This window comes from Saimiri boliviensis, chromosome X (genome assembly GCF_048565385.1).
Source record: "Saimiri boliviensis isolate mSaiBol1 chromosome X, mSaiBol1.pri, whole genome shotgun sequence".
Lineage (NCBI taxonomy): Eukaryota > Metazoa > Chordata > Mammalia > Primates > Cebidae > Saimiri > Saimiri boliviensis.
In genome coordinates this window covers 88,311,238-88,325,702 of record NC_133470.1, presented here as the reverse complement: position 1 = coordinate 88,325,702, position 14,465 = coordinate 88,311,238, and the positions used below count along the sequence as shown (strand labels likewise).

The 14,465-nt window shown below is 49.6% G+C and overlaps 1 protein-coding gene across 7 annotated transcripts; it reads right to left on the bottom strand.

The window, feature by feature from the left end:
- Nucleotides 1-3,940: 3,940 nt before the first annotated feature.
- Nucleotides 3,941-14,045, bottom strand: LOC141582755 (protein EOLA1). 7 transcript variants are annotated; one of them, XM_074391661.1, is made up of 5 exons: nucleotides 13,714-14,045; nucleotides 12,629-12,695; nucleotides 10,478-10,621; nucleotides 10,089-10,374; nucleotides 3,941-9,236 (listed from the first exon to the last, which is right to left on the bottom strand). In XM_074391661.1, exons 4-5 carry the CDS (start codon nucleotides 10,339-10,341, stop codon nucleotides 9,013-9,015), a joined length of 477 nt encoding a protein of 158 aa, XP_074247762.1. In that variant the 5' UTR covers nucleotides 10,342-10,374; nucleotides 10,478-10,621; nucleotides 12,629-12,695; nucleotides 13,714-14,045; the 3' UTR covers nucleotides 3,941-9,012. The 7 variants fall into 7 exon arrangements, with proteins under 7 accessions (XP_074247762.1, XP_074247763.1, XP_074247764.1 ...); XM_074391662.1 differs by having other exon boundaries at nucleotides 12,648-12,695; XM_074391663.1 differs by lacking the exon at nucleotides 13,714-14,045 and adding an exon at nucleotides 12,836-13,707.
- Between the last annotated feature and the right edge of the window lie 420 nt (nucleotides 14,046-14,465).

The following is a 14,465-nucleotide window of genomic DNA, read 5'->3' as shown; positions in this document are numbered from 1 at the left end:
TCTGAGCAACAAAATAAAGTGGTATTGGGTTATAGCCCAAAACATGTGATAACGAACTATGAGTTCATCTGAAATAAATTCATGGGTGAATAAATGCATAAAGTGGGGAAAATAAACAAATCTCCCATAGAGAAGAATCCCCAGTCATTCATGTCAATACTACCCCTTCCCAAGAAGGTGGAACATACTTCACTCCTCCCTAATGGGCTGCCCCTGGTGACTTTCTTACAGAAAGTACAGTATGAAAAGGGGGAATGTAATCACCTTACAGAGGGCCAACCTGACAAGCGCTACCTCAGCCAGGTGATCAAAGTCAGCATTATCAGTGATAAGTCGTGGTGACAGAATATTGTGTGGTGAGAATAGCAATTCACCTCTCTAGTCTCCTGCCCCAAAACCATTACCTTAGTCTATACATGAGTAAAACCACAGACAAATCCCAAATGAGGGCAGTGCCACAAATTGCCTCATGAATACTTCCCAAAACCATCAAAGCAATCAACAACAATAAAAGTCTGAGAAATTCTCAAAACCAAGAGGATTCTAAGGAGACAAGATGACGAAAATAACGTGTTATCCTAGATGGGATCCAGGAATCGTCAAAGGATGTTGCAGAAGAATATTGACTTGTTAGCTGTGAGGAGTATATCCTATCAACGTATGACGTTAATCATAGTAGAAACTGGTTATGATGTAAAGGAAGACTCTCCTGTTTTTATAATGTTCTGTAAACTAAGAAAAGGCTAAAATTAGAAGTTTACTTAAGAATGATACTGTTAAAATAATGGGATAAAAATATATAGATGGAGAGAAGATATGAGTAATCTGATGTCTGATAAAGAACTCATATGCTGAGTGAATACCGACCTTTTGACATTCAACCGTTTGAAAACAAAGAATCCAATTAAAAACGGAAATGATTTGAAGACATTCACCAAGGAAGATGCACAGAAACACAAATACATTGACCAATGAAGATACACATATGAAAAGATGATCGATTCCTCCATCCTTATAAAACCAGCATGGCCCACTGAACAATAAGAGCTTTACAGATTGCTTCAATCATCTCTTACCCTCCCCCTGATCTTCTTGCCTGGCAGGGCTATATGAGAGAGAGATGAAAAATACTGCCGTACAGCATCATGAGAACAGAAAGACTCATCATGTTTAGGAAGCAGTCAGGAAGAAATCCTGCATTTCTAAGAGATTCCAAAATGGGTTTACCCCTTTTCATCCTGCGCATTTATGCAGTGAGGAGTGTAGAACAACAATTTAAAAACAGATGGGTGTGTACAGTAAATGACACAGACCGCAGAGCACTGAGCACAGCGGCTTGACTATGAGTTGTCCAGGTCACTGGTGTTTTGAACAAAGAATTGAACAAAATGTACAAAGAAGCAGAGTAATGAAATGCAGGAACAAAGCAGTGACACAGGAATTTATTAAAATGAGAAAGCGCTGCGCAGAGTGTGAGTGGGACCGAGCAAGTGGCTCAGGGGCTCAGTTACAAAGTTTTCTTTTCTCAAACCCCCACTTGAGGTTCTTATCGGCTACCCTCTATCTGGATGAAGGATTTTGTCTGTGGCTAAAGGCTGAGGTGAACTGGCACCCCATGCAGATGGAGGGATGGTCCCTGCTTGGCCCATGGCCAATCCTAGGCACCCTCCCTTTCCACCTGAGATGTGGTGGAAGGGGGATGGGTGTAGGGAGAGTAGCCTCTGATCCTTTGTTACTCAGCCTGGAGATATGGGGTTGCCTTTTGGTTTAGCTTTAGGAAGTTTGTGTTAATTGGCCTTAGGTTTCCTGCCCCCAGACCCAGGTGTTTTCCTTTTGATTCAGCTTTGGGAAGTCAGAGTGAATTGACCTTAGATTTCCTGCCCCCAGACCTTGGTGTTTTCTCTCTTAGGAAGTTAGCACAGATTGGCCTACCAAGTTCCCTGTCTCCAGACCCTATTCTCCTGTCTCAGTAGGAGCTCACAATAATTGTCCTGTCAGCACTGTTCTAGTGTAGAGCAATGTCCAAGGATACTAAACCCCACTGAGCTCCCGGTGACACAGAAATTTCTTCATCCAACATGTGTGTGTTGAGGGCCACATCTGCACTGTGGTCTCAGCCATCCTCACAGGCCTCTTAGTCCAGAGCGGACACAGCCCATCAACATGCCCAACCTCACAGGAGCTCTGGACCCACCCAACCAATGGTGGAGAGCTGTGGTGGGCCAGTCCCTAGGAATAACTCTTGCCAGCTGGCCTCATGGGGTGACCTGGCCCCTGTCAAGCTGAGTGGCTTCTGGGTTGAAAAGGGTGTTCCCATGGGAGAGGCAGCACAAGCACCCACACCAGCAAGGAAGTTCACAGTGTGCTCAGAAAACAGCACCAGAGGGAACCAGAGGTTGAGAGTTGTCTTACCCAGGACCCAGCATTAAGCAAATGCTCAGTGAAGGAGGGTTAGGCATGGCGGATGCCTAAGTGTGCAAGAAAGAGGGCCCAGGGGCTAATGAGGCTGGGAAAGGAAGGCCTTGGAGGAGTGAGGGGTTGGTGCTTACACAACTGACAAGTTCTGAGCCACAGTTTAGAAAGACTCCTCTGGGGCCCAGGAACTAACTACACCCATCTGAAATTTGACAAACCTGACAAAAACAAGCAACGGGGAAAGGAATCCCTGTTTAATAAATGGTGTTGGGAAAACTGGCTAGCCATATGCAAAAAGCAGAAACTGGACCACTTCCTTATACCTTATACAAAAATTAACCCTAGATGGACTAAAGATTTAAACATAAGACCTAACACCATAAAAACCCTAGAAGAAAACCTAGGCAATACCATTCAGGACACAGGCATAGGCAAGGACTTCATGACTAAAACACCAAAAGCAATGCCAACAAAAGCCAAAATAGACAAATGGGATCTAATTAAACTTAAGAGCTTCTGCACAGCAAAAGAAATTATCATTAGAGTGAACCAGCAACCAACAGAATGGGCAAAACATTTTGCAATCTACCCATCTGACGAAGGGCTTATATCCAGAATCTCCAAAACTTAAACAAATTTAAAAGAAAAAATACAACCCCATCAAAAACTAGGTGAAGGATATGAACAGACACTTTTCAAAAGAATACATTTATGCAGCCAACAAACATATGAAAAAAAGGGTCATCATTGATGGTCGTTAGAAAAATGCAAATCAAAACCACATTGAGATACCGTATCACGCCAGTTAGAATGGCAATCATTTAAAAATCTGGAGACAGCAGATGCTGGAGAGGATATGGAGAAATAGGAACACTTTTACACTGTTGGTGGGGGTGTAAATTAGTTCAACCATTGTGGAAGACAGTGTGGCGGTTCCTCAAGGATCTAGAAATAGAAATGCCATCTGACCCAGCAATCCCATTACTGGGTCTATACCCAAAGGATTATAAATCGTTCTATTATAAAGACACATGCACATGTATGTTCACTGTGGCACTGTTTACAATAGCAAAGACCTGGAACCAACCCCAATGCCCATCAGTGATAGACTGGATAAAGAAATGTGGCACATATACACCATGGAATACTATGCAGCCATAAAAAAAGGATGAGCATATGTCCTTTGCAGGGACATGGATGAAGCTAGAAAACCATCATTCTCAGCAAACTGACAGAAGAACAGGAAACCAAACACTACATGTTCTCACTCATAAGTGGGTGTTGAACAATGAGAACACGTGGACACAGGGAGGGGAACATCACACACCAAGGCCTGTTGGGGGGTGGGGGAGCTAGAGGAGGGACAGCAGGGGGTGGGGGGATTGGGGAGGGATAACATTAGGAGAAATACCTAATGTAGATGACAGGGGGATGGATACAGCAAACCACCATGGCACGTGTATAGCTTTGTGACAATGATGCATGATGTGCACATGTACCCCAGAACTTAAAAGTTAAAATAAAAAAAAAAAAAAAAAAAAAAAAAAAAGAAGAAGAAGAAGAAGGAGAAGAAAGACTCCTCTGGGGTAGGATGAACCAACTGCAGGGACACATCCTAGAGCCTGGGAGAGATCAGCAAGGAAGAAGCTCCTGAAAGGCCAAGGGTAGGATGAGGAAGGGCCTGGGGGATCATGTGACAGGCAAGGCCTACATAGTGAGTCTTGCCCTGCGGCTGGCCTCATGCCTCGGGGCCCCACTGTCAAGAGCTCAGCACTGTTCTCGATCACTGCACAGCTACAGAGAAGCTGCAGCAAGTCAGCACTGAGACTGCCTTCCACAGGGCCACTGGTCCTCATACCCTAGTCAGCTGTGCTCTGCTTGGGTCGTCTGACCATGATTATTTCATTCATAAAGCAGCAATGCAGGGGCCACCTCAGGGGCCTTTGCAGCAAGGAAGAGAAGACCAACCATCTTCCTCAAAGGGGCTTGCAGGAGGCAGGTGACTCATAAAGACTGTCTGAATGATTGCTGAAGGTTGCAAAGCTGAACTTTGGGGACTGAGCAGGCTCAGCCAGAGGCCAGCTTTCCCATGACTCTTCTTGACTAGATTTAAGTCAGTACCCTAAATATTCCCTCCAGGGGATAAGAGTAGCTTGATGTCTTAGACTTGTAATCCCAGTGGACATTCTGTGACTTAAAACCAAGGAGAATGGTGGGTAATGGTCCTACAGAAGCCACATGACATAGTGTGACTAAATCAAATCAATACCAGCTCCTGGCTGAATGCTACCGTGTAGTTTCCCTACTGATTTTCTTCATGATTGTTCCCCTCCCACATGATGGCCAAAGGCCCTTACAAAAGTAATCAGCAGGGTTCATGAGGTCACAAAAGCCACAACTAAGTGTCATTTGCAGTGTTACGAACTCCCCTATGAAAAAGCACTTTGGTATGTAAGTGAAAGATGCCAGCTGTGTAACTGAATACTCAAGGATCCTCCTTTAGAGATGTCACCAATATTTTAATATTTAGCCTCAGAGTATGTGAACCTAGAGGTTACATCGAGTCCTTGAACAAAACCTTTGTAACGCTGTTTAAAAAGCATGATGACTATGATCCAAACCTGCATGCAGGCATGTGGGGCACTATGAAAAATTAGAAAGCCCTCAGATTAAAAGGCACCTTGGGAGAGCCTCCTCCAACCCTCTTCGCACCCAGGGCTGACCCCGAGTGGGCAAAGGGTGCTACCCAATGGGACAAGGGCCCAGGGTCCTTTCAGCCTGGGGCCTTTCCACTGTATCACTCTGTCTCCCTATACAGAGTGAACATTAACAACAAAGTTGTCTTTAATGGCTAGAGAAGGTGAATCAACCAAAAGACTGTTGTATCCTCTCATCTGGGGTTGAAGATGACTTTCATTTAGGTTTTCTCCTTCCTCCTGCCCGCCCCAACACACACTCCCATTCTCATCTATTTTCAAATACACAATGATGGCACTTTTGTGCTGGATTACTTTAACCAGGTCTAACTAAACAAGTAGAAACTTTTCTTAGGATCGTCTGTGTACAGCAGGCCTCAGAAATGAGCATGTCTTGGGCAATGAAAACAGTATTTATGAGCAAAAGTAGAAACTAAAGGTAATCTCCTGTTGTGATCTGCAAGAGAGAGAGATGCAGGGGCAAGCAGAGCTCCACAGGAGACTCCAAAGCATAGCTGAGGATGTGGCCATCCAACCGCAAATGGTGCTTTGGGTAACACCATGGTAGAGGAAGGAGAGGAGTGCTCCCACCATACTTAAGCACAGCACCCCTCCGGGGACAACTCCATCAAGTGGAATAAGAAACACTTTATCTGGGCCCACTGGCGCAGATCCAACCAATCATTAGGAGTACCTGGAAGAGACCAAGCAGGAAGGAGATGGGGGGGATTGTAAAAGGGGGATGCTACTAACACAGACCAGGCCCAACAGCCTGGTAGGGACCACCATCTCCTAGAAGGCAGTCACCCGTGAGGGGCCCGTCTGACTCAGGCAGTCTTGGTGAAACCCAAGCTAGGGCTAAATAGGGGCTGGCTCTTGAGCAAATCAGAGGCTAGCAAAAGGCCTCCCCCGTCTTCAGGGGTGGGAATGGCCATAGAGTCATGGTTCCTCAGCTCATCTGGGGCCTGGCCCTATGACACAATGTGCCTGTCAGAAGACGGGAGACTCTCTGGTCACTTAAACCACTTTTAGGAAAGGGAGAAGCTGAAAGCTACGCTACCTGTCTCCTCCCCCAGCATCTGGCCAGGGCCCCCTCTCCAGATTGGCTGAGAGCCACCTTTGTGACATCATGTGAAAAATAAAGCAGATGATGAGTTAAGCAGCTGGTTGCCCTGATACCAAGACTCAAAAATTTTGTGGACAGTATTTATTGGGCACCCTCACTCCGACTGAAGGCATTTCGGACTTGCTAAGACTGTGTTAACGGTCTTGGGTACAAAATGCCCCAGATTCTGGTGTAGCTCCATGGCGAGTCAGAATACTAAACAGCAATACCAAGCCAAGCTGGCCCCATCTGTTAGTGGAGAACCAACAAGTGGGGGCCCATCTAGTTCACCACCTGATCGAAATCTGGATTCCCGGGAGGTTTTGGACAGGCAAGAGGACCAAGCCGTGAGCCAAGACTCAGGTTCCCAAGGTAACCCACCACCAGCAGACCAACAACAATGCACAGACAGCATGGAACACAACTACCACCGTTTTAGGCTTTCGTTCCCAAGAAAGATCTGGATGATGGCGGAGGAAGGCACATTCCAATCTGTCAAATGGAATGACAGTAGAGATGCTGTGATAATCAAGAAGGATCTCTTCCAGAGGGAGATTCTTCAAAGAAAAGGAGCCGAGAAGATCTTCAAAACAGATAGCTTGAAGAGTTTCACTTGCCAACTAAACCTGTACAGTTTTTCTACAATATGCCCAACCACCTCTCCAAGAGACAAGAATTTGATGGTAAAGTAGAAAGCATTTCTGTAATCCCTTTCCTTTGTTTCTCAAACATCTTCATAGGACACCAACACAAATAATATACTGTAAAAGAGTTAAGTATCAAAGACAACTTTTTTATATGTGAGGTATTTGTTTATTGAAAGATGCAAACTATACAATTTTAAAAGTATGAATTTTGACATTAAACTACAATTCCCTTAAAGATAATATAAAGGAACATATTATCCAGACCTGCATATTACCTCTAAGGGGGTTGCAGTTCAATATCAAAATTCATACTATTTGTATATCACCACCTTGACCTATGAATTGTTTATCTCCAGTCAGGTCATGCTGTAGGGCATACCACACTTGCTGCCACTTAAAGCATTCTTTTCTCCATTGCAAAACGAGATCATAATTTTGGGAAGCAGGAAAGGAATAATTGATCTCAGAACAACTAACGTACTTCCTTTTGTTTCCGATCTACCACTCCAATTTTCAGAGAGACAAGCCCTGGCTTCTGCTGAATATTCGAAGTAAAGGTAACCGCACCCATGCCACTCAGCAAGCGACCAATGTCCCAGCTCCAAAGAGGGCGAAGCTGGTCGTTCACAGCGACGCCAGAAATACGGCCATGGAAATGTCCCATGGGGGAACTGCAAATGTTCAGGGACCCAGCGGCACCCAGACCTTCGAATATCCTAATATACGGTCCAGGAATTCTGTCACTCAGCATACTCCGGGACATGGGCCCCCTCAGGAACCAAATGACCCATATTGGGAGGGCACTTCTGGAAACATCATATTTGGATCTTCGGCTACTGCCGGGATGGAAAGCACAAGGGAAGTGCCTAGTAGCCCGGTTTAACAAGATAATAGTAGTACAAGGTCTTTGTACAATGCCCATTACTCCACTCTGTTGGTTTTTATATTGGTGTGTGTTATCCTTATGATGACATTTATTATTATCATTCTCATGAAGACCTCTTGCTCTAAATAAAGAAAAACAAAATTCCATGAAAATAAATTATTTAAATGAGAACTGTTGTCTGTGTTCTTTCTAACCTTCTATACTATACGCATCTCATTGGCACAAGCCAGAAGAGGCTGAAAATCCTGTCCAAGACAGGCATTGGTCCCCACTGTCCTCATTCATTTGGAGAAGCAGCATTTTCACACACCCAGCAAAGGATGCTGCTAGGAAGCATCGAGGCCAAGCCCAAGAAGACCTGGTCGCCTGAGATTTGCCTGCTGGTCAGGAGAAAGAATAGCCTCACTCCTGATCCTGGCAGTATCTTTAAACAGGAGATTCTTCCCCATGGGTCCCTCCCAGTGTTGCCAGGAAGTGTCTCATCAGCAGGTCAGCATCCCTAGCCTAGCCTACCGGGGCCCCCTGAGTCAGGTCACCCCATTTGGCCAAGGGATTTATGACCACTGTAACATCCTGGCTCAGAAGAGAAGGGCCACTGCTAGGATATGAAGTAGCTGTGTGATGCAGATGACACACGTGCTTCAGGAACTGACAGACACTTTCATAAGAGAGTGAGAGTAACCTGAAAGGACAGACAGCTGCTCTTGTCTGACGTCCTCTCCATCCTGGATGAGTCAGTCCATTAATGGCTGCTCACTACCAGGCAAACATTCAGTGCCAGGTCCGACTTTCTGTAATGTCGCTTGGATGCCAGATTTGATGAGTTCTGACCAGAATAAAGACAGGGGAAAACATAGAATGGAGCCTCATAACCAGTCATCTACAACACATTTATTTGTATAATCCAGAAATTAGCAGGACCAAAACTGTAGCCATGCCGAGACATTTACTGGCAGCTTTTCCTTCTACCCAAAGGACAAAGTACTTGAGACACTGCCTGTGTGCCTAAAGAGGCATCACACAAGGAAAGCCCCGCCCCCTACTTCCTTCATCTGAGCAAAGAAACCTATTTCCATGCACAGTGCTTAGTGGCTGGGACTCTCCAAAGCAGGGGAAATTCAGATTTAACCTAATGTATGTAGGTCTGCGTCATGATGGTGAACTGAAAGCACCTAAACGATTTAGCTGGTTTCAACTGATGGTGAATTGAAATCATGATTTAGCTGGTTTCCCTGCAACATTCCTCTCAGGAGCCCACACCTGTCACACCTCATGCCCCAAAGGGATCAGGTGCTCTGGGATGTCTACCTGGAATACCTCCTTGCCTCCTTTGCTAGGCATGGGCTCCAGTAACCACCTGGGGTTTGAAATCACAGTCAGGTACTTCTGCTTCAGGCTGGTCAGTACAGCTTGATTTTCTAGTTCCACAACCTCATCAGGAGTTAGGTCCTCGGGGCACTGCAAAGTTTCCCCAATGTCAACGAGTCCTGTACACAAAGAGAGATACACATGAATGCTTTTCACTTCCATAGCCCAAGGCCTGCCTGTGTGACAACACAGTTACTCAAAGTCACAATCAATAGAAAGTAAGATGGCATCAGCAAAATGACAAGAAGGGGGTCAAGTCTTTCTTCCACAGCTTTGATAACGAAACAAAGTCAGTGCAGCGAATGCTGGGAAAGGCAGTGGGGAGGGCTCCAGAAAGGCAGAGGAGAGGGTCTTGTCCTCAGTGAAGCCACACAAGTAAGAGGCGGGTCCAAGCCAGACTGCTGAGGGCAGCGGTTGCAGATTGGAAGGGCACCGGCCACCGCCTGGGAACCTACGGGTGATGCCTACGCAGGTCACCAGGGGACAGGTGCTGATGTCAGAACTCAATCACTCAGAGGTTAGGGGACTCGCCCAGGGTGCCGTGAGTGGTGGGGCTGGGGCAGGCTCGTGAAGCCAGGCAGACAGCCTAACTCTAGAGGCCACCTGACCCATTCGGCAGGCTGGGCTGCTTCTCTTGGTCTCTGGCAGACATGTGCAACCCGCGCACGCACACACACACACACCCCCACCACACGCGCCATGTGCACAGGGACCTGACCCGGCTTCTCACTGCGATCAGAAACAGGAACTGGGGCCCAGAGTGGAGAAACAATTTAGCAGAGCATGCGGAAGCTAGGCCTGCCAACCCCCAGCCCAGGGCCCTCGCCGCCCATTTGGAGGTTTGTCGTCAAAGGAAACTGTGGTGTACAAGCCAATCAGTTCAGACGACAACAGAAGGCCCCACACTCCCAAGCAAGATCTTGGGTGGCAGCTCCAGGAGTTGCCTGCGCATTTGGCACATCGTCACTTACCCGCTATCACTCCTCGACCGAACTTTTCCCCTTCTCGGAGCAATGCCTGAATCTGAGCAGGCGTCATCCCGAGCCTCTCCACCAGCAGCTCCCGCCAGGCATCACCTTCCCAGTCCCTGTGAGCAACGTGGATGGCGATGGTACAGTTCCTATAGCTGCTCAGCAGGGGACGCCAGCGCGTCTCCACAGTCTTGACTCCATTCAAGACAAAGCCAGCATAAGGCTGCCGGAAGGAGAGGCAGCCAAACTTCATCTTCGCAAGCTCCGGGGGCCTCCTGTGTGTGGCCTGCCGAAGCACAGAAGCGCGTCACACGCCAGCCCGCCAAGCTCACTGGCAGTGGTCCTGACCTTTCCCCCCGTGTCTCCCAGGTCCCTTAAATCCCACTGACCTTGATGGTCCACTGCTTCCGTGTGTCACTACGCAGTCACTGATGTCCAGCGCCACGGCAGGCCCAAGAAAAGGGGTTGGGACTCGGCTGACTCAGGTCCATCTCATGGAGTCTTTGGGGAGGTCTGGAGTAGGGTGGGGGCAGCTAGAGGAAGGCACAGGCCAGACAGCGTGTGGTCAGTGCTATGACAGAGGTCACCAAGCCCTAGGGAACACAGAGGACAGAGGACCCCCTCGGCCTAGACAGAGTGGAGAGGCGGGGCTGGTGTTAGCCCTCTTCCAGCACAGAGGGGCAGTCCCAGGCTCTGCTTCTCTTCTGTTCCCCCTGCTGTGCCCCGCCAGTACTCTCAGTGCCCTGGCCTTGCTGCCACCAAGGCACTGACCTTCCTGGCTTCTACTGCAGGGCCGCTGAGCCCACGTCGTTGATATCCAATCTCAGCTCTGCTCTCAGGATGCACCATGACCTCAGGCGGTCCTCAGTCAGACATCTCCTCCCTACCCCGCTGGGTGCCACCTTCCTCAAGCCCTTTCCCCCACCACTGCATTCCATGTCAGCAGACACCCCTGTCCCTGATGTGAGCTGAAAAAAGAATGAAAATCAGAACAACTGCCACCCCCCAAAACACATGCCTTCCACATGCCAGCCTCTGGGATGGCATGATCCTCAGATCATCAAATGGAATCCCCAAGTAACCCAGCAGGGTCAGTGCTACTGCGAGGCCCAGTCTATGGCTGAGGAGAATGAGGCGCCAGCCCACCGTCACACGTGCTCTGACTTCTCACGCCTCTTGCCTGGGTCCCTGCCTCCTGCGTGTGTACCTTGGGAGAGGGTCCCCTCCTCCTGCATGGAGTACAGCCCTGTGCTTCAGAAGGAGCCATGGGCTCGAAGCCAGAACATCAGCCCAGTCAGAGTCTCTCGGGATGTCGCAGAGGCTTCCCGCCCCAGCCATGTCCTCTCCTCTCCCCGTTATTCACCACCCTGCAGCCACACAGGCCTTCCATCCACTGAGGGAACATGCCAAGCTTGTGTCTACCTCAGGGCTTTTGTCTGTTGTGATGGGTTGCATTGCGTTCTCTTAAAATGGGTATGTCCTAAACCTCAGCACCTCAGAATGTGGCCTTATACATAAGGACAGAGTCATTACTGAGGTGATCAAGCAGAACTGAAGTCATTAGGGTTGACCCACATGCAACGTGGCTGGCGTCCTTATGAAAAGAGGGACGTTAGACAGTGATGCACACAGGGAGAACATCATGAGAAAACAAAGGCAGAGATAAGGGAGATGCTTCTACAAGCCAGGGAGTGCCGCTCAGCCAACCGAAGCTAAGAGAGACGGACAGACCAGATTGTCTTTCACAGCCCACAGAACAAACGAACCCGGCCAACACCTGGATTTAAGACTTCCATCCTCCAGAACTGTGAGACAACGAATGTCTGTAGTTTAAGCCAGCCCCTTTATGGTCCTTTGCTTCAGCCATCTTGGCAAACTGCTGTTCCCAATACATCTCCACAGGATAGGGCATGACTCTTCCATTTAACGGCACATCAAGCCCATTCTTTCCATCTGCCCATCTTCATCTACCTTGTTTTTCACTGCCTGTGTGATATCCCATCGTTGGTCGCCCCACAATTTGCCTGACCATTCCTCCACTGATGGAGAGTTACAAGCTGCTTCCCACTTTTGCCACTAGAAATGACACTTCCACTAACACTCGCCGTGTGAAGACCTGCTGAAGAGAATGCCTCGGCCGCCTGGGCACGCCCATCTAAGATGCTGATATCTGCCAGCAAATGGCCTTCCACAAAGACTCACCCGTGTACACTCCACCAACCCATCCACGGTGCCATTTCCTCACACACACGTGGCTCTGAGCATCATTATTCTGCTGACGGGTGACAAACTATCACCAGGTTCCTTGGTTCTGGATTACTTCCGACGGAGGTTGAATGTCCCCCACAGGGCCTGGCCAGAGCCATCGGGATATGTGGCTACAGTGAATGTTTGCCTCTTTTCCACAGCTCAGTTTCTCAGCCAACCCTTTTCTCGTCATCACCACAGAATCACAACAAACGTGAACTGGGTGTGTGTGGAATCCCTAGTAAGAACTCACGTAACTGGAAAGGCAAGAAGGGGGTTGCGTCCCCTCCTACCTGGTGCTGCAGAGAGTACCTGCTTTGCGGCCTGAGGAGGAAGCACTCTTCCACGTAGCTTCTTTACCTGCACAACGAGGAAGACAAGGAGGAAAGGTCATTACATGCAAAACAGCAAGGCTGGTTAATGGCCCTAGGAAGGTCATCTCCTTAGCAGGCATTGGAAACCAAGAAGAGCTGGGAGTGCCGGTCTTATGAGTAACACACCTGTGCACCTCACTCAGTTCGGTTCTGCTCATCACAGCAATGGGACCCTCGGCACCTGTCTGGGTCAAGGGCCACAGGGTGCACCGGCCCGCAGGGCAGAACATCATTTCAGGAAGTTGAGTCGCATTCCAACAACTGAGCATGCTCCATCCGAGGGGAGAAAAATGCCACTGCCCCTCCCATTGTCACTGGGCGAGGGTTTGGGGGGCCTACATCTCATTCCCCTCAGCTTAATTCTGGGTAGGTCACGCTGAGCACGATGCCACAGGCCACAGAGCTGTGCACTGCCTGGCCTCAGGTCCAGGCGAGCTCACAGCAGAGGGTCCAAGCTGGAGGCAGGGAAGACCGGGCCGAGATGGGGTCGGTATGTGTGGAGCAGCACAGGGCTTTAACTTTTTTGACACAGAGTTTCGCTCTTGTCGCCAGGCTGGAGTGCAATGGTGCGATCTCGGCTCACCGAAATCTCCGCCTCCCGGTTCAAGCGATTCTCCTGCCTCAGCCTCTGGGGAGTAGCTGGGATTCCAGGCATGCGCCGCCACGCCCGGCTAAAACTGTTGTATTTTTAGCAGAGACGGGGGTTTCTCCAAGTCGGTCAAGCTGGTCTAGAACTCCGGACCATCTGCCCACCTCGGCCTCCCAAAGTGCTGGGATTACAGGCGTGAGCCACCGCGCCCGGCCCGAACACACAGGATTTCTACTCGCAGACGCATGCCGCGAGTAGACACGCTTAGCAGGAGCGGCGCTGAGACCCTGGCGAGAGCACGGGACAGGAATGGGTGCCTTGGGCGCGCCCCATACGGGTTCCCAGACTCACATCCAGGGAAACCCCAGCCCTCAGGTGGTGTCCGCAAGACGGCCCAGCACACAGCCTTCCGTACCTTTCAGCCGCGGCCGGTGTTACGGCCTCCGGACCCTGAGAGTCGTCGCGCCCAGGGCCGACTCTGGCTTTTTGCAACAGAAAAACAGTCCTCCGCCTCCCCGCGACCCAGCGAGGCCACCGGAGCCAGGATGATGGGCTCGCAAGCGAGGAGACGTGGGCCGCGGTGAGAACAAAGAGCTCCCGGCTCCTGTCTGGGATGCAAGGTCGCTCGCTGCCACTGACTCCGGGAAACCAGGGGTTAGTGACAGGTGCTTAACAGTCCGCAACTCTTCCGCTTTCACGCAGCTCCCGTCATCCCTTTCACGAAGAACGTACGGGGGCGCGTAACACGCACGTACGTACACCACGCACGTACGTACATCACGCGCGTACGCAAGAGGCACGTACTCAGCCTTGCATATAGACAGCCAAGTCTTTAGAAGAGTGGTCTTCGTGAGGTCACGTAGTGGCGTCATCACGCACTTACGCACACACTGGCCGCCAGGAGACGCTATTCAGTTTACGGGTCCTGCCGTGCGCCAGCCCACCAGGCCAGCAGGGGAGCTGGAGACCAGCAGCCTGGACAAACAACCGGAAGGAGGGAAAGGAACCGGAGGGAGGAAAAAGAAGAGGGGCGGGACAAGACCACCAGGCAGGAGTTTTAAGCTCAGAGCTGAAAGACCAGCAGGGAGGATCTGGGAGAAACCACTCGGGAGGGTCGGGGGGTAGGGGCTGAGAGGAGGAGGGCAGAGCTGGGGAGGGGAAGGGCGG

Bases quoted from the DNA above. Each gene is read 5' to 3' on its own strand.
- LOC141582755 (XM_074391661.1), bottom strand. From the start codon at position 10,341: ATGAAGTTTGGCTGCCTCTCCTTCCGGCAGCCTTATGCTGGCTTTGTC. The intron at 9,237-10,088 runs GTAAGTGACGAT...CTTTGTGTACAG, and splicing joins CGGTCGAGGAGTGATAGCGG to GACTCGTTGACATTGGGGAA.